Source organism: Pristiophorus japonicus, chromosome 15 (genome assembly GCF_044704955.1).
Source record: "Pristiophorus japonicus isolate sPriJap1 chromosome 15, sPriJap1.hap1, whole genome shotgun sequence".
Lineage (NCBI taxonomy): Eukaryota > Metazoa > Chordata > Chondrichthyes > Pristiophoridae > Pristiophorus > Pristiophorus japonicus.
The window spans coordinates 184,188,013-184,206,137 of NC_091991.1; the positions used below are offsets into that span (position 1 = coordinate 184,188,013).

An 18,125-nucleotide genomic window follows, 5' to 3' on the forward strand; every position below is an offset into this window, starting at 1 on the left:
TGCCCGAGTTTGATTTCTCCTCAGCGTGAAACAGGATTAAACTGAAAGTGGTGTTACACTGACCCCTGGTGCTGAGTGTGAACATAAGAAATAGGAGCAGGAGTCGGCCATACGGCCCCTCGAGCCTGCTCCGCCATTTAATACGACCACGGCTGATCTGATCTTGGCTTCAGCTCCACTTCCCCACCCGCTCCCCATAACCCTTCACTCCCTTATCGCTCAAAAGTGTCTATCTCCGCCTTAAATATATTCAGTGACCCAGCCTCCAGAGCTCTCTGGGGCAGAGAATTCCACAGATTTACAACCCTCGGAGAGAAGGAATTCCTCCTTCAGGCCTGCTGACCGAGGGCCGTGCGGCTCTTTGTCGGCCGGCGTGGACACGATGGGCCGAAATGGCCTCCTTCTGCGCTGTAAATGTCTATGTTTCTATCTCAGCTTTAAATGGATGGCCCCTTATTCTGAAACTATGTCCCCTAGTTCTAGTCTCCCCCATCAGTGGAAACATCCTCTCTGCATCCACCTTGTCAAGCCCCCTCATTATCTTATATGTTTCAATAAGATCACCTCTCATTCTTCAGAACTTCAATGAGTAGAGGCCCAACATGCTCAACCTTTCCTCATAAATAATACAGTACCATGCGGGCACCGCTGGCCCAGAGACACCGGGCACCACTGGCCCAGAGACACCGGGCACCACTGGCCCAGAGACACCGGGCACCACTGGCCCAGAGACACAGCACCACTGGTCCAGAGACACCAGGCACCACTGGCCCAGAGACACCGAGCACCACTGGCCCAGAGACACCGCTGGCCCAGAGACACCGGGTACCGCTGGCCCAGAGACACCGGGCACCACTGGCCCAGGGGCACCGCTGGCCCAGAGACACCGGGCACCGCTGGCCCAGAGACACTGGACACCGCTGACCCAGAGACACCGGGCACCGCTGGCCCAGGGGCACCGCTGGCTCAGAGACACTGGGCACCACTGGCCCAGAGACACCGGGCACCGCTGGCCCAGGGGCACCACTGGTCCAGAGACACCAGGAACCACTGGCCCTGAGACACCGAGCACCGCTGGCCCTGAGACACCGGGCACCGCTGGCCCTGAGACACCGGGCACCGCTGGCCCAGAGACACTGGGCACCACTGTCCATGGGGCAACGCTGGCCCAGAGACACCGGGCACCACTGGCCCAGAGACACCGAGCACCACTGGCCCAGAGACACCGAGCACCACTGGCCCAGAGACACCGAGCACCACTGGCCCAGAGACACCGGGCACCACTGGCCCAGGGGAACCACTGGCCCTGAGACACGGCACCACTGATCCAGAGACACCGGGCACCGCTGGCCCAGAGACACCGAGCACCGCTGGCCCAGAGACACCGGGCACCGCTGGCCCAGAGACACCGGGCACCACTGGCCCAGAGACACCGGGCACCACTGGCCCAGAGACACCGGGCACAACTGGCCCAGAGATACTGGGCACCACTGGCCCAGGGGCACCGCTGGCCCAGAGACACCGGGCACCACTGGCCCAGAGACACGGGGCACCACTGGCCCAGAGACACGGGGCACCACTGGCCCAGAGACACCGAGCACCACTGGCCCAGAGACACCGGGCACCACTGGCCCAGGGTCACTGCTGGCCCAGAGACACCGGGCACCGCTGACCCAGAGACACCGGGCACCACTGGCCCAGAGACACAGGGCACCACTGGCCCAGAGACACCGAGCACCACTGGCCCAGAGACACCGGGCACCGCTGGCCCAGAGACACCGGGCACCACTGGCCCTGAGACACCGTGCACCGCTGGCCCTGAGACACCGGGCACCGCTGGCCGAGACACTGGGCACCACTGGCCCAGAGACACCGGGCACCACTGGCCCAGAGACACCGGGCACCACTGGCCCAGGGGCACTGCTGGCCCAGAGACACCGGGCACCACTGGCCCAGAGACACTGGGCACCACTGGCCCAGGGGCACCACTGGCCCAGAGACACCGGGCACCACTGGCCCAGGGGCACCGCTGACCCAGAGACACGGGGCACCACTGGCCCAGAGACACGGGGCACCACTGGCCCAGAGACACCGAGCACCACTGGCCCAGGGGCACCGCTGGCCCAGAGACACCGGGCACCACTGGCCCAGAGACACCGGGCACCGCTGACCCAGAGACACCGGGCACCGCTGGCCCAGGGGCACTGCTGGCCGATACACTGGGCACCACTGGCCCAGAGACACCGGGCACCAGGGGCGCCACTGGCCCAGAGACACTGGGCACCGCTGGAGTGCTGGCTGTTCAGTGGAAGCACTGGTCTCTCGTACTCATTATTGAGCTCCGGGATCGACTGATCGCTCAGTGGCCAAATGCTTGGTAAGTGGCTCTGGTCTGTACTGAATCTGTTGTACAGCATTGCTGTAAAACAGCCCGGGTTCCTGACCCTCGATTGCTGTCCCAGGATAGTGTGTATGTGTGTTGGAGAATGAGTGAAGACAGAATCCGGCTGCACCGTGATACCCCCCTCGTTGAATAGCCCGTCGACACTGGCTCCCCAGACTCCCACACGATGGTTGTTCACTTGGGTGATTTATCGATAAGCTGGTGCTGAGGGAGAAACCATGGGAGTGGGGCAGGGACAGAAATCCATTCCAAACTATTCTTTCATCGTTTATTTTTCTGTTCGGAATTCCCCCTCTTGTCCCCAAAACCGCAGCCGTCACTTCCGGAAAAATCTGTATCCTTTTCGCTATAATTGAATGTTGGGAAGACCGAAGCCATTGTTTTCGGTCCCCGCCACCGACTCCATCCCTCTCCCCAACCTCTGTCTGAGGCTGTTCGCAACCTTGGTGTGGTGTTTGACCCTGAACCGAGCTTCCAACCACATACCCGCAGCATACGCCCCTGCCTCAGCTCATCTGCTGCTGAAGCCCTCGCCCATGCCTGTGTTACTGGAGACCTGGCTCCAGCGTGAGGAGTGGGCGAAGGCTGTGTGACAGTGAGCCTCAGTGCCTGTACGAGAAGCTGGCCAGTCCCACGCTGTGTTCCTGTTGTGTGGGTCTGTGGGTTGTGTTCATGCTGACACCTCACTCACTGACCCCATTTGTCTCTGGTAATTAAACAATGTTAAAGCAGAAACCTTGCGTGTGGTTTGTGACGAGGGTACCAATGCCAGAGAGACCTGGTCTTCGATTGAGGTGGCCAGGAGTGTTAAAACAGTCACTGGTATAAATACTCGATCAATAGACATCGCCGAGTTCATTATCAGCATTACACCTTGTGCCCCCTCACTGATCTGTGACTCAGACTAAAATCAATTACAGTCTGAGCAAATAAACATTGAACAGTGCAAACTCCACAGAGCCGTAAACCAGCATTCAAACCCGGCATCGGGCTGGAGCTTCGTACAGAGGGCGAAGGCACTACGGCTGAAGCTGATCTCACCCAGGGCAACATTGCCCTCAGTGTCGCTGTGTTCGGCAGCGGCGAGGAGCTGAGTGAGGAGCTGGGCAAGAGTGAGGAGGTAGCGAGGGTGAAGAGATGGCGAGAGCGAGGTGGGCGAGGAGCTGGAGGAGAGCGAGGGTTAAGTGGGTAAGGAGGTGGGTGAGGGTGAGTCGCTCAGCGAGGGCGAGGTAGGTGAGGAGGTAGCAAGGGTGAAGAGATGGTGAGGGCGAGGTGGGCGAGGAGCTGAGCGAGGGTAAAGTGGGTGAGGAGGAGGGTGAGTCACTCAGCGAGGGCGAGGTAGGTGAGGACGTAGCGAGGGCCAGCACAGGATTGGCTCAGCTGTGATGCCCCCCCAGTGCAATAGCCTGTTGCCCCACACTGTAAGCTCACAGTATGAGCAGCTGCAGGAAGGAGACTGCTCCGAGCTGGGAGTGTTGATTGCCCCACCGCTACACATCCCACACAGGCTGGACACGGAGCTGCAGTTTGAGTCCAGTGTGAATGGAAACAAAAGCTTGTCCCAGCCAACAGTAAGGGAAGTGAGTTTGGATCTGTCTGAAGGAACTGTACAAACTAGCTGGTCAGCTGATCTTAGAACTCGTGCAGTAGGGTGGCATTTGGTGTTTTACTGTGCATGGATCCCATGGGACAGTGTAGAGGGAGCTTTACTCTGTATCTAACCCGTGCTGTACCTGCCCTGGGAATGTTTGATGGGACAGTGTAGAGGGAGCTTTACTCTGTATCTAACACCCTGTACCTGCCCTGCGAGTGTTTGATGGGACAGTGTAGAGGGAGCTTTACTCTGTATCTAACCCCGTGCTGTACCTGCCCTGGGAGTGTTTGATGGGACAGTGTAGAGGGAGCTTTACTCTGTATCTAACCCCCTGTACCTGCCCTGGGAGTGTTTGATGGGACAGTGTAGAGGGAGCTTTACTCTGTATCTAACCCCCTGTACCTGCCCTGGGAGTGTTTGATGGGACAGTGTAGAGGGAGCTTTACTCTGTATCTAACCCCCTGTACCTGCCCTGGGAGTGTTTGATGGGACAGTGTAGAGGGAGCTTTACTCTGTATCTAACCCCCTGTACCTGCCCTGGGAGTGTTTGATGGGACAGTGTAGAGGGAGCTTTACTCTGTATCTAACACCCTGTACCTGCCCTGGGAGTGTTTGATGGGACAGTGTAGAGGGAGCTTTACTCTGTATCTAACACCCTGTACCTGCCCTGGAAGTGTTTGATGGGACAGTGTAGAGGGAGCTTTACTCTGTATCTAACCCGTGCTGTACCTGCCCTGGGAGTGTTTGATGAGACAGTGTAGAGGGAGCTTTACTCTGTATCTAACCCCCTGTACCTGCCCTGGGAGTGTTTGATGGGGCAGTGTAGAGGGAGCTTTACTCTGTATCTAACACCCTGTACCTGCCCTGGGAGTGTTTGATGGGACAGTGTAGAGGGAGCTTTACTCTGTATCTAACACCCTGTACCTGCCCTGGAAGTGTTTGATGGGACAGTGTAGAGGGAGCTTTACTCTGTATCTAACCCGTGCTGTACCTGCCCTGGGAGTGTTTGATGGGACAGTGTAGAGGGAGCTTTACTCTGTATCTAACCCGTGCTGTACCTGCCCTGGGAGTGTTTGATGAGACAGTGTAGAGGGAGCTTTACTCTGTATCTAACCCCCTGTACCTGCCCTGGGAGTGTTTGATGGGGCAGTGTAGAGGGAGCTTTACTCTGTATCTAACCCCGTGCTGTACCTGCCCTGGGAGTGTTTGATGGGACAGTGTAGAGGGAGCTTTACTCTGTATCTAACCCCCTGTACCTGCCCTGGGAGTGTTTGATGGGACAGTGTAGAGGGAGCTTTACTCTGTATCTGACCCCCTGTACCTGCCCTGGGAGTGTTTGATGGGACAGTGTAGAGGGAGCTTTACTCTGTATCTAACCCGTGCTGTACCTGCCCTGGGAGTGTTTTATGGGGCAGTGTAGAGGGAGCTTTACTCTGTATCTAACCCGTGCTGTACCTGCCCTGGGAGTGTTTGATGGGACAGTGTAGAGGGAGCTTTACTCTGTATCTAACCCGTGCTGTACCTGCCCTGGGAGTGTTTGATGGGACAGTGTAGAGGGAGCTTTACTCTGTATCTAACCCGTGCTGTACCTGCCCTGGGAGTGTTTGATGGGACAGTGTAGAGCGAGCTTTACTCTGTATCTAACCCGTGCTGTACCTGCCCTGGGAGTGTTTGATGGGACAGTGTAGAGCGAGCATAATTATTTGCCTTCAATTGCTTCCCTTCAATAATTTTCTCATTACCCCTCAACTTTCTTGCCAACTGTTAATTATTTCCTAGAGCTTCACAATCACAGGTATGACCATTCGACATTATAATCTGATCCACTGTATTAATTACTTGCTCTTGGGTATACAGGGCATAATTTCAAAGTTTATAGATGACACAAAACTCAGAAATGTAGTAAAGAATGAGGAGAACATAAGAAATAGGATTCTGCCCCTCGAGCCTGCTCCACCATTCATTGAGATCACGGCTGATCTTCGATCTCAACTCCACTTTCCTGCAGTGTCCCCATATCCCTTGATTCCCCCCACTCTCCAAAAATCTATCGATCTTAGCCTTGAATATACTCAAAGACTGAGCCTCCACAGCCCTCTGAGGCAGAGAATTCCAGAGATTCACCACCCTCTGAGTGAAGAAATTCCTCCTCATCTCAGTCCTAAATGGCCGACCCCTTATCCTGAGACTGTGACCCCTGGTTCTAGACTCCCCAGCCCGGGGGAAACACCCTCTCTGCATCTATCCTGTCAATCCCTGTAAGAATTGTGTCTGTTTCAATGCGATCACCTCTCATTCTTCTAAACTCCAGAGAATATCGGCTTAGTCTACTCAATCTCTCAAAGGACAATGCCCCCATCCCAGAAATTGTTGCACTCCCTCTATGGCAAGTATATCCTTCCTTGGGTAAGAGACCAGAACTGTACACAATACTCCAGGTGTGATCTCACCAGGGCCTAATATAATTGCATTCAGACATCTTGGGGTCAAAATTGCCCCCCGCCAAAAACGTGGCCTCTTGGGCGAAATTCTGCTCTTTGGCTTTTTTTTGAGCGGCTCGGAATTCGGTCATAATGGGGGCGGATGTTGGGTAAGTAGAGGGGCGGGCGGAGTGTCCGCCACAGTCACTCGTCAGCGTAGTGCTGATGACATCATCACGCTGGGCGTCACCACATCTATCCCCTTCACTGAAAGGGTCGGCTGCTGCGAGCTCTGCAGTTCGTCCCAGGGAGGGTTTCGGCCGGGCCAGCGGCCTGACACCCAAGAGGGGGTACGTGCCAGGCTGCCTGTCGACGGCCCGGCTGAACCTGGGGGCATAATTGTCAGCCTGATCTGGCAGTCGGCCGACAAAAAAAATAGGATGGGGGCCACGTGAGCAGGTCCTCCCCCTTAATGGCAGCCGCACCGCCATTTTACAAGCACAGTGCACAGACAGGAAAAGCCGTAGGTGGCAGTGTGGAATTTCACGTTCCGGGGGCGGGGCTGGTGAGTACTTCGGTGGTGCGTGCTCTGATGATGCACTTAGGACGATCGGGAGCAGGAGGGCAATTTTCTAAATGGTGGCCATTCCACTCCGCTGCATGGCTGCCAATTTCCAGCGGTAACAGGCCTAAAGGGAAGGGACAATTTCAGTCTGCTTTACTCTTGTGATAAAAGCAAACATACCATTTGTTTTCTGTCCATTGACCAATCCTCAATCCATGCTGGTATATTACCCCCAATTCCATGAGCCCTAATTTTTGTTTAATAACCTCTTGTGTGGCACTTTCTGAAAATCCAAATACACCACATCCATTGGTCCCCTCTTATCTATTCTGCTAGTTACCTCATAAACTCTTAACAGATTTATCAAACATGATTTCCCTTTCATAAATCCGTGTTTACTCTGCCCAATTCTATTATTTTCTAAGTATCCTGTTACCGCGTATTTAATAATAGATTCCAGCATTTTCCCTACTCCTGATGTCAGGCTAACCGGTCTGTAGTTCCCCATTTTCTCTCTCCCTCCTTTCTTAAATAGCGGGGTAACATTAGCTACCTTCCAATCTGCGGGAACCGTTCCAGAATCTATGGAAGTTTGGAAGATGACAACCAATGCATCCACTATCTCTGTAACCTCTTTCAAAACCCCAGGATGTAGGCCATCAGGTCCAGGGGAATATCAGCTTTCAGTCCCATTCATTTCTCCAGAACTATTACTTTACTAATACTAATTTCTTTCAGTTCCTCATTCTCACTAGACCCTTGGTTCTCCACCATTTCCGGGAGGTTTTGTGCATCTTCCATGAAGACAGACACAAAGTATTTGTTTAATTTCTCTGCCATTTCATTATTCCCCATTATAATTTCTCCTGTCTCAGCCTGTAGGGGACCCACATTTACTTTCACTAATCTTTTCCTTTTTACATACCGATAAAAGCTTTTACACTCTGTTTTTATGTCTCTCGCTAGTTTACTCTCATATTCTATTTTCCCTTTCTTTATCAATTTCTTGGTCCTCCTTTGCTGAATTCTAAAACCCTCTCAATCCTCAGGCTTACTGCTCTTTTGACAACATTATAAGCCTCTTCCTTTGATCTAATACCATCTTTAACTTCTCTTGTTAGCCATGGTTGGACTTTTCCTGTGGGTCTTTTGTGCCTTAAAGGAATGTATATTGTTGTAAATTATGGATTAATTTTTTAATGCATAGTTTGTCTACCTTCATACCTTTTAATGTAGTTTCCCAATCTTCCTGAGTCAGCTCACCCCTCATACCCATGTAGTTTGCTGTTTAGATCCTCAGTTTTGGATTTAATTAAATCACTTTCAAACTTAATATAAAATTCTATCATATTATGGTCACTCTTCCCCCCCCAAGGCCTTTTTTTTAAAAAACCACAATCTGATTAATGAACCCTTTCTCGTTATACAATACTGGATCTAAAATAGCCTGCTCCCTATTTGGTTCCTCAACATGTGGATCTAGAAAACCATCTTGTCCACATTCCATGAGTTTGCGCTCCACACTATTACTGCAAATTTGGAGGAAGGTGATAGACTGCAAGAGGACAGAGACAGATTGCAGATAGAATTTAGCGCAGGAAAGTGATACATTTTGGTTGGAAAATGTAGCGGCAATATGAACTAAATGGTGCAATTGTAAAGGGGGTGCATGGACAGAGAGACCTGGGGGTATATGTACACAAATCTTTGAAAGTGGCAGAATAAGTTGAGAAGGCTGTTAAAAAGCAGATGGTTTTATTAAAAGGCAAAGTGTACAAAAGCAAGGAGGTTATGTTAAACCTTTCGAAATCACTGGTCAGGCATCACACTGGGGTATTGTGTCCAGTTCTGCACACCGCTCGTTAGGAAGGCTGTCTGGCAACATTCCCTCTCGCTGGTCTGCTGATCCCAAGCAGCCCAGGACCACTCTTCCAACGTGAAATTTCACCCATGTGCGAAACTTTGAATGGACCCAAAAAAGAAAATTATGGGGAACACTGATGACAAGACCTTGTAGAGGGGGCAGAAGAGATTTACTAGAATGGTACCATGGATGAGTCAACATGCAGCTACAGCAAGCAATCAGGAAAGCAAATGGTATGTTAGCTTTAGTTACAAAAAGATTGAGAATAAGAGTAAAGATGTCTTACTGCGATTATACAGGGCCCTGGAGAGACCACAACTGGAGTATTGTGCACAGTGTCGGTCTCCTTATGTAAGGAAGGATATACTTGCCCTCGAGCGAATGCAACGAAGGTTCACCAGACTGATTCCTGGGATGGGGGGATTGTCCTATGAGGAGAGATTGAGCAGACTAGGCCGATATTCTCTGGAGTTTAGAAGAATGAGAGGTGATCTCATTGAAACATGTAAAATAACTATGGGACTTGACAGGGTAGATGCAGGGAGGATGTTTCCCCCGGGGCTGGAGAGTCTAGAACCAGGGGTCACAGTCTCAGGATAAGGGGTCGGCCATTTAGGACTGAGATGAGAAGAAATTTCTTCACTCAGAGGGTGGTGAATCTTTGGAATTCTCTGCCCCAGAGGGCTGTGGAGGCTCAGTCTTTGAGTATATTCAAGGCTGAGATCGATAGATTTTAGGATATTAAGGGAATCAAGGGATATGGCGATCGGGCGGGAAAGTGGAGTTGAAATCGATGATCAGCCGTGATCTTATTGAATGGTGGAGCAGGCTCGAGGGGCCGAATGGCCGACTCCTGCTCCTATTCCTTTATGTTGTTATGAGAGACTTCAGTTACGTGGATGGACTGGAGAAGCAATGTTATCCTTCAAGCGGGTGCGGTTAACAGGAGATTTGATATAGGGTTAGGGTCAAAATCAGCAAGGGTTTTTATAGAGTAAGGAGAGACCGTTTCCACTGGCAGACGGGCCCAGAACCAAAGGATGCAGATTTAAGGTAATCAGTAAAAGAACCAGAAGCAAGGGGAGAATTTTTACGCAGCGAGTTGTTGTGATCGGGAACGCGCTGAAAGGCCGGTGGGAGCAGATTCAACAGTAACTTTCAAACCGGGAATTGGATAAATAGTTGGTAAGGAAAAATTTGCAGGACTGTTGGGAGGCGGGGGAGTGGGACTGATTGGATCGCTCGGTCACAGGCACGATGGGCCGAATGGCCTCCTGCTGTGCTGTCCCATTCTCTGAAGAGTTTTGCGTGAGCCGATGATTATGGCCGCTAACAGCCAACGTCCTGTCCTTCATACTCATCTTGTGGCCTCGTTCCTTTACGTATCACAGTGTTTGCTTTGGTCAAGGTGCTAACCACATGAAGCTGGGGTGAGGGATTCAGTAGGTCTCGGTGCTGTTAGAGGGGTGCTCAAGTACCAGTTACAGGTCACTCACTCAGTTCAGCTGGAGTTCTGGTGATGTTTCGGGCTTAGTACTTTAATCGGCCCTAGTGATCTGCCCATCGCCGTACGATGGAGTGCGAGGGACTGGCCCAGCCCTGTACGATGGAGGAGTGTGAGGGACTGGCCCATCGCCGTACGATGGAGTGCGAGGGATCGGCCCAGCCCTGTACGATGGAGGAGTGCGAGGGATTGGCCCAGCCCTGTACGATGGAGGAGTGTGAGGGACTGGCTCGGCCCTGAACGATGGAGGAGTGCGAGGGACTGGCCCATCGCCGTACGATGGAGTGCGAGGGATCGGCCCAGCCCTGTACGATGGAGGAGTGCGAGGGATTGGCCCAGCCCTGTACGATGGAGGAGTGTGAGGGATTGGCCCAGCCCTGTACGATGGAGGAGTGTGAGGGACTGGCCCAGCCCTGTACGATGGAGGAGTGCGAGGGACTGGCCCATCGCCGTACGATGGAGTGCGAGGGATCGGCCCAGCCCTGTACGATGGAGGAGTGCGAGGGATTGGCCCAGCCCTGTACGATGGAGGAGTGTGAGGGACTGGCCCAGCCCTGTACGATGGAGGAGTGCGAGGGACTGGCCCAGCCCTGTATGATGGAGGAGTGCGAGGGATTGGCCCAGCCCTGTACGATGGTGTACGATGGAGGAGTGCAAGGGACGGGCCCAGCCCTGTACGATGGTGTACGATGGAGGAGTGCAAGGGACGGGCCCAGCCCTGTACGATGGAGGAGTGCGAGGGACTGGCCCAGCCCTGTACGATGGAGGAATGCGAGGGACTGGCCCAGCCCTGTACGATGGAGGAGTGCGAGGGATTGGCCCAGCCCTGTACGATGGAGGAATGCGAGGGACTGGCCCAGCCCTGTACGATGGAGGAATGCGAGGGATTGGCCCAGCCCTGTACGATGGAGGAGTGCGAGGGACTGGCCCAGCCCTGTACGATGGAGGAGTGCGAGGGACTGGCCCAGCCCTGTACGATGGAGGAGTGCGAGGGACTGGCCCAGCCCTGTACGATGGAGGAGTGCGAGGGACTGGCCCAGCCCTGTACGATGGAGGAGTGCGAGGGACTGGCCCAGCCCTGTACGATGGAGGAGTGCGAGGGACTGGCCCAGCCCTGTACGATGGAGGAGTGCGAGGGACTGGCCCAGCCCTGTACGATGGAGGAGTGCGAGGGACTGGCCCAGCCCTGTACGATGGAGGAGTGCGAGGGACTGGCCCAGCCCTGTACGATGGAGGAGTGCGAGGGACTGGCCCAGCCCTGTACGATGGAGGAGTGCGAGGGACTGGCCCAGCCCTGTACGATGGAGGAGTGCGAGGGACTGGCCCAGCCCTGTACGATGGAGGAGTGCGAGGGACTGGCCCCTCGCCGTACGATGGAGTGCGAGGGACTGGCCCAGCCCTGTACGATGGAGGAGTGCGAGGGACTGGCCCAGCCCTGTATGATGGAGTGCGAGGGACTGGCCCATCGCCGTACGATGGAGGAGTGCGAGGGATTGGCCCAGCCCTGTACGATGGAGGAGTGCGAGGGACTGGCCCAGCCCTGTACGATGGAGGAGTGCGAGGGATTGGCCCAGCTCTGTACGATGGAGGAGTGCGAGGGACTGGCCCAGCCCTGTACGATGGAGGGGTGCGAGGGACTGGCCCAGCCCTGTACGATGGAGGAGTGCGAGGGACTGGCCCAGCACTGTACGATGGAGGAGTGCGAGGGACTGGCCCAGCCCTGTACGATGGAGGAGTGCGAGGGACTGGCCCAGCCCTGTACGATGGAGGAGTGCGAGGGACTGGCCCAGCCCTGTACGATGGAGGAGTGCGAGGGACTGGCCCAGCCCTGTACGATGGAGGAGTGCGAGGGACTGGCCCAGCCCTGTACGATGGAGTGCGAGGTTGAAGGGAAAAACACAACCAGTTTAAAAAAAGTTTTTTTATTTTGTTTACATTTAATTCAGCAACAGATCATCATTTTATCGTGCCTGTTGATGGAAACAAGATTTCAAATGAAGCTTTCTGTCCAAGATGGGACCCAATGGAGAGGGCACGGGGAGCCCATAGGATCCCACAACACACGGATCAGAGCGGACTCTCGGCAAAGAGCAAGCGAGCAGAATGGGACTGCGGGGCTGTACAGAGCTGGTGTATGATGGGGGCGACCCCACATGTCCTGCACTGTAACATAACACAATGCCGTTAAAATACGGGGTTCAGGATATTGGGGAGGTGCTACCTCCCCAACACCAGCTTACTGACAGCAGGCACTGTCGCTCATGGGCTAAAGCCTCAAGCTCCATCTCGGAGCACAACTCAATGCTCCCCTTCCCTCCCTCCCTCCCTCCGATTCCCTCCCTCCCTCCCTCCGATTCCCTCCCTCCCTCCCTCCCTCCGATTCCCTCCCTCCCTCAGATTCCCTCTCTCTGCAGATTTGAAGCGGCCATCCTTGGCCTCTGCTTGTCCCAGCGCCTCAGTCCCGGCAGCGGCGTCGCACCTTGGGTGTGGAGGTCGGGGGGAGCATGGACGGCTCGGGCCTGTTGACAACTGGGGGAAGAGAAGAACTGGGGTTAAGTGAGCACGCACGAGAGATTTGTCGCGTTACTTTGCAAACAATGAAACCCCGAGCGTTACTGTGAGGCACAGAATTGAAATTGAAAGACCACAATACAGAGCTTGGACCCCCAGCTCCTGCCAACAGCTTGCATACATAGAAAGTTACAGCACGGGAGGAGGCCATTCGGCCCATCGTGTCCGTACCGGCTGACCAAGAGCTACCCGGCCTAATCCCACCTTCCCGCTCTGGGTCCGTAGCCCTGCAGGTTACGGCACTTCAGGAGCACATCCAAGTACTGTTTAAATGTGGTGAGGGTTTCTGCCTCTACCACCCTTTCAGGCAGTGAGTTCCAGACCCCCACCACCCTCTGGGTGAAGACATTTCCCCTCAAATCCCCTCTAAACCTCCCCCCAATTACTTTAAATCTATGCCCCCTGGTTGTTGACCCCTCTGTCAAGAGAAACAGGTCCTTCCTATCCACTCTATCCAGGCCCATCATCATTTTATACACCTCAATCAGGTCTCCCCTCAGGCTCCTCTGTTGCAAAGAAAACATAGAAAATAGGTGCAGGAGTAGGCCATTCGGCCCTTCGAGCCTGCACCACCATTCAATAAGATCATGGCTGATCATTCCCTCAGTACCCCTTTCCTGCTTTCTCTCCATACCCCTTGATCCATTTAGCCGTAAGGGCCATATCTAACTCCCTCTTGAATATATCCTATGAACTGGCATCAACAACTCTCTGCAGTAGGGAATTCCACAGGTTAACAACTCTCTGAGTGAGGAAGTTTTTCCTCATCTCAGTCCTAAATGGCCTACTCCTTATCCTTGGACTATGACCCCTGGTTATGGACTTCCCCAACATCAGGAACATTCTACCTGCGTCTAACCTGTCCCGTCCCGTCAGAATTTTATATGTTTCTATGAGATCCCCTCTGATCCTTCTAAACTCCAGTGAATAAAGGCCCAGTCGATCCAGTCTCTCATCATAGGTCAGTCCAGCCATCCCGGGAATCAGTCTGGTGAACCTTCGCTGCACTCCCTCAATAGCAAGAACGTCCTTCCTCAAATTAGGAGACCAAAACTGAACACAATATTCCAGGTGTGGCCTCACTAAGGCCCTGTACAACTGCAGTAAGATCTCCCTGCTCCTATACTCAAAACCCCTAGCTATGAAGGCCAACATAACATTTGCCTTCTTCACCGCCTGCTGTACCTGCATGCCAACTTTCAATGACTGATGTACCATGACACCCAGGTCTCGTTGCACCTCCCCTTTTCCTAATCTGCCACCATTCAGATAATAGTCTGCCTTTGTGTTTTTGCCACCAAAATGGATAACCTCACATTTATCCACATTATACTGCATCTGCCATGCATTTGCCCACTCACCTAACCTGTCCAAATCACCCTGCAGCCTCTCAGCATCCTCCTCACAGCTCACAGCTTAGTGTCACCTGCAACCTTGGAGATATTACACTCAATTCCTTCATCTAAATCATTGATGTATATTGTAAATAGCTGGGGTCTCAGCACTGAGCCCTGCAGCACCCCACTAGTCACTGGCTGCCATTCTGAAAAGGACCCGTTTATCCAGACTCTCTGCTTCCTGTCTGCCGACCAGTTCTCACTTCAGTACATTACCCCCAATACCATGTGCTTTAACAAACCCAGCCTATCCAATCTGTTCTCATAACCAAGATTCTCCAGTCCAGGCAACATCCTCGTAAATCTCCTCTGCACCCTCTCCAGTGCAATCACATCCTTCTTGGAATGCAGTGACCAGAAATGCACGCAGTACTCCAGCTGCGGTCTAACCAGTGTTTTATACAGTTCAAGCCTAACACCCCTGCTCTTGTATTTTATACCTTGGCTAATAAAGGCAAGTATTCCGTATGCCTTCTTAACCACCTTATCTACCTGGCCTGCTACCTTCAGGGATCTGTGGACCTGCACTCCCAGGTCCCTTTGTTCATCTACACTTCTCAGTGTCCTACCATTTAAAGTGTATTCCCTTGCCTTGGTAGCCCTCCCCAATGCATTACCTCACACTTCTCCAGATTGAGTTCCATTTGCCACTGTTCTGCCCACCTGACCAGTTCATTAATATCTTCCTGCAGTCCGCAGCTTTCTTCTTCATTATCAACCACACAGCCGATTTTAGTGTCATCTGCAAACTTCTTAATCATACCCCCTACATTCAAGTCCAAGTCATTGATATGCACAAAATGCAAAGGGACCCAGCAATGAGCCCTGCGGAACCCCACTGGAAACATCCTTCCAGTCACAAAAACATCCATCAACCATTACCCTTTGCTTCCTACCTCTGAGCCAATTCTGCATCCAACTTCCCACTTTGCCCTGGATCCCATGGGCTTTTACTTTCGTGACCAGTCTGCCATGTGGGACCTCAGCAAAAGGTTTGCTAAAATCCATATACACAACATCATACACACTGCCCTCATCGACCCTCCTGGTTACCTCCTCAAAAAATTCAATCAAATTAAATCAGACTGTCCTTGATTAATCCGTGTCTTTCTAAATAAAGATTAATGCTGTCCTTCAGGATTTTTCCCAATTTTCCCACCAGCGAGGTTAGGCTGACTGGCCTGTAATTACTCGGTCTATCCCTTTCTCCCTTTTTAAACAAAGGTACAACGTGAGCAGTCCTCTAGTCCTCTGGCATCACACCTGAGGGGACTGGAAAATGATGGTCAGAGCCTCTGCTATTTTCTCTTTTGCTTCGCTTAACAGCCTGGGATGCATTTCATCCAGGCCTGGGGATTTATCCACTTTCAAAGCTGCTAAACCCCTTAATACTTCCTCTCTCACTATGTTTATTTCATCTAATATTTCACACTCCTCCTCCTCGATAGCAGTATCTGCATCGCCCCTCTCTTTTGTGAAAACAGACGCAAAGTATTCATTAAGAACCATACCCACATAGAAAATAGGTGCAGGAGTAGGCCATTCAGCCCTTCGAGCCTGCACCACCATTCAATAAGATCATGGCTGATCATTCCCTCAGTACCCCTTACCTGCTTTCTCTTCATACCCCTTGATCCCTTTAGCCGTAAGGGCCACATCTAACTCCCTCTTGAATATATCCAATGAACTGGCCTCAACAACTCTCTGCGGCAGGGAATTCCACAGGTCAACAACTGTCTGAGTGAAGAAGTTTCTCCTCATCTCAGTCCTAAATGGCCTACCCCTTATCCTTAGACTGTGTCCCCTAGTTCCACCTCCACACACAGATTACCCTCATGGTCTCTTAATAGGCCCTACCCTTTATTTAGTTATCCTCTTGCTCTTAATGTATTTATAAAACATCTTTAATTTTCCTTGATTTTAACTTGCCAACATTTTTTCATGCTCTCTCTTTGCTTTCCAATTTCCTTTATAACTGCACCCCTGCACTTTCTACACTCCTCTCGAGTCTCTGCAGTATTGAGCCCTCGGTATCTGTCATAAGCTTCCCTTTTTCTCTTTATCTTCCCCTGTATGTCCCTTGATATCCAGGGGCTCTAGATTTATTAGCCCCAGCCTTTGTCTTTAGGGAACATACTTGCTCTGTACCCTCAGGATCTCCTCCTGGAATACCTCCCACTGCTCTGACTCTCATTTCCCATCAAGTACCCACTTCCAGTCCACCTCGGCCAAATCACCTCTCAAAATTGGCTCTTCCCCAATTGAGAGCTTTTATTCCTGGTCCACCTTTGTCCTTTTCCATAACTACCTTGAATCTAGCTGAATTAATGTCACTAAGTGCTCTCCCACTGATAGCCCTTGCACCTGCCCAGCTTCATTCCCTAAACCTAAATCCAGAACAGAAACAAGTGGTTCGGTGAATAATACTAATCCATCGCTTGAATAATCTGTAGATTTTATTTTGTTGGGTTCCAAGGACGGTGTGATTCTTCCCGTCTGACTTTAAAATCCACGGACTTTAAATAACATACTGCCCTTCACAGTCCTTTGGAAACAGAATGCAACAGGGTGACCTTGGGCAAGAGGCAGCTTCCAACCATCTGCACTCCAGCTGGTTAGAGGTGCATTCGGTGTGTGCACTGACCAGCACTAATTAACCACTTTATATAATCCAGCTGACTAAACAGCCCTTACCTGGGATCTCGTGAGGCCAGAACTGCCTACACTTTGGACAGCAAGGCTCCTCCCGACCACAGAAGTATTTGGCAGCACAGGGGAGATGGACTTTAGCTCCACAGACCTCGCATGTTTGGCCCTGGAAATAAAACGCAATGTAAAGAAATATAATCAAATAGCGGGGATAGTGAAGATAACACTGGGGAGTGGATCCCACACACACACACACACTGGCTGGGCTGGGAGTGGATCCCACACACACTGGCGGGGCTGGGAGGGGATCCCACACACACACACTGGCTGGGCTGGGGTTGATCCCACACACACTGGCGGGGCTGGGAGGGGATCCCACACACACACACTGGCTGGACTGGGGGTAGATCCCACACACACTGGCTGGGCTGGGGGTAGATCCCACACACACTGGCTGGGCTGGGAGTGGATCCCACACACACTGGCTGGGCTGGGAGTGGATCCCACACACACTGGCTGGGCTGGGAGTGGATCCCACACACACTGGCTGGGCTGGGAGTGGATCCCACACACACACTGGCTGGCTGGGCTGGGGGTAGATCCCACACACACTGGCTGGGCTGTGGGTGGATCCCACACACACACACTGGCTGGGCTGGGAGTGGATCACACACACACACTGGCTGGCTGGGCTGGGGGTAGATCCCACACACACTGGCTGGGCTGTGGGTGGATTCCACACACACACACTGGCTGGGCTGGGAGTGGATCACACACACACACACACTGGCTGGGCTGGGAGTGGATCCCACACACACTGGCTGGGCTGGGGTAGATCGCACACACACTGGCTGGGCTGGGGGTAGATCCCACACACACTGGCTGGGCTGGGAGTGGATCCCACACACACTGGCTGGGCTGGGGGTAGATCCCACACACACTGGCTGGGCTGGGGGTAGATCCCACACACACACACTGGCTGGGCTGGGGGTAGATCCCACACACACACACTGGCTGGGCTGGGGGTAGATCCCACACACACACACTGGCTGGGCTGGGAGTGGATCCCACACACACACACTGGCTGGGCTGGGAGTGGATCCCACACACACACACACTGGCTGGGCTGGGGTAGATCGCACGCACACTGGCTGGGC

The 18,125-nt window shown here is 52.8% G+C and overlaps 2 protein-coding genes across 4 annotated transcripts in view; one reads left to right on the top strand and one right to left on the bottom strand.

Moving 5' to 3' along the window:
• Nucleotides 1–10,994: 10,994 nt before the first annotated feature.
• LOC139225815 (PE-PGRS family protein PE_PGRS16-like) lies at nucleotides 10,995–12,239 on the top strand. The gene has a single exon (XM_070856659.1). It carries the CDS (start codon nucleotides 10,995–10,997, stop codon nucleotides 12,237–12,239), a length of 1,245 nt encoding a protein of 414 aa, XP_070712760.1.
• Nucleotides 12,240–12,257: 18 nt separating this feature from the next.
• nsmce1 (NSE1 homolog, SMC5-SMC6 complex component) overlaps nucleotides 12,258–18,125 on the bottom strand; it is a 41,487-nt gene continuing 35,619 nt past the window's right edge. For all 3 annotated transcript variants that reach the window (XM_070901466.1, XM_070901465.1, XM_070901464.1), the window contains 2 exons: nucleotides 17,014–17,134; nucleotides 12,258–12,880 (listed from right to left, as the gene is read on the bottom strand). In XM_070901466.1, coding sequence (XP_070757567.1) covers nucleotides 12,807–12,880; nucleotides 17,014–17,134 — 195 coding nt within the window. In that variant the 3' untranslated portion in view covers nucleotides 12,258–12,806. The remainder of the gene's footprint in view (nucleotides 12,881–17,013; nucleotides 17,135–18,125) is intronic.

Bases quoted from the DNA above. Each gene is read 5' to 3' on its own strand.
- LOC139225815 (XM_070856659.1), top strand. From the start codon at position 10,995: ATGGAGGAGTGCAAGGGACGGGCCCAGCCCTGTACGATGGTGTACGAT.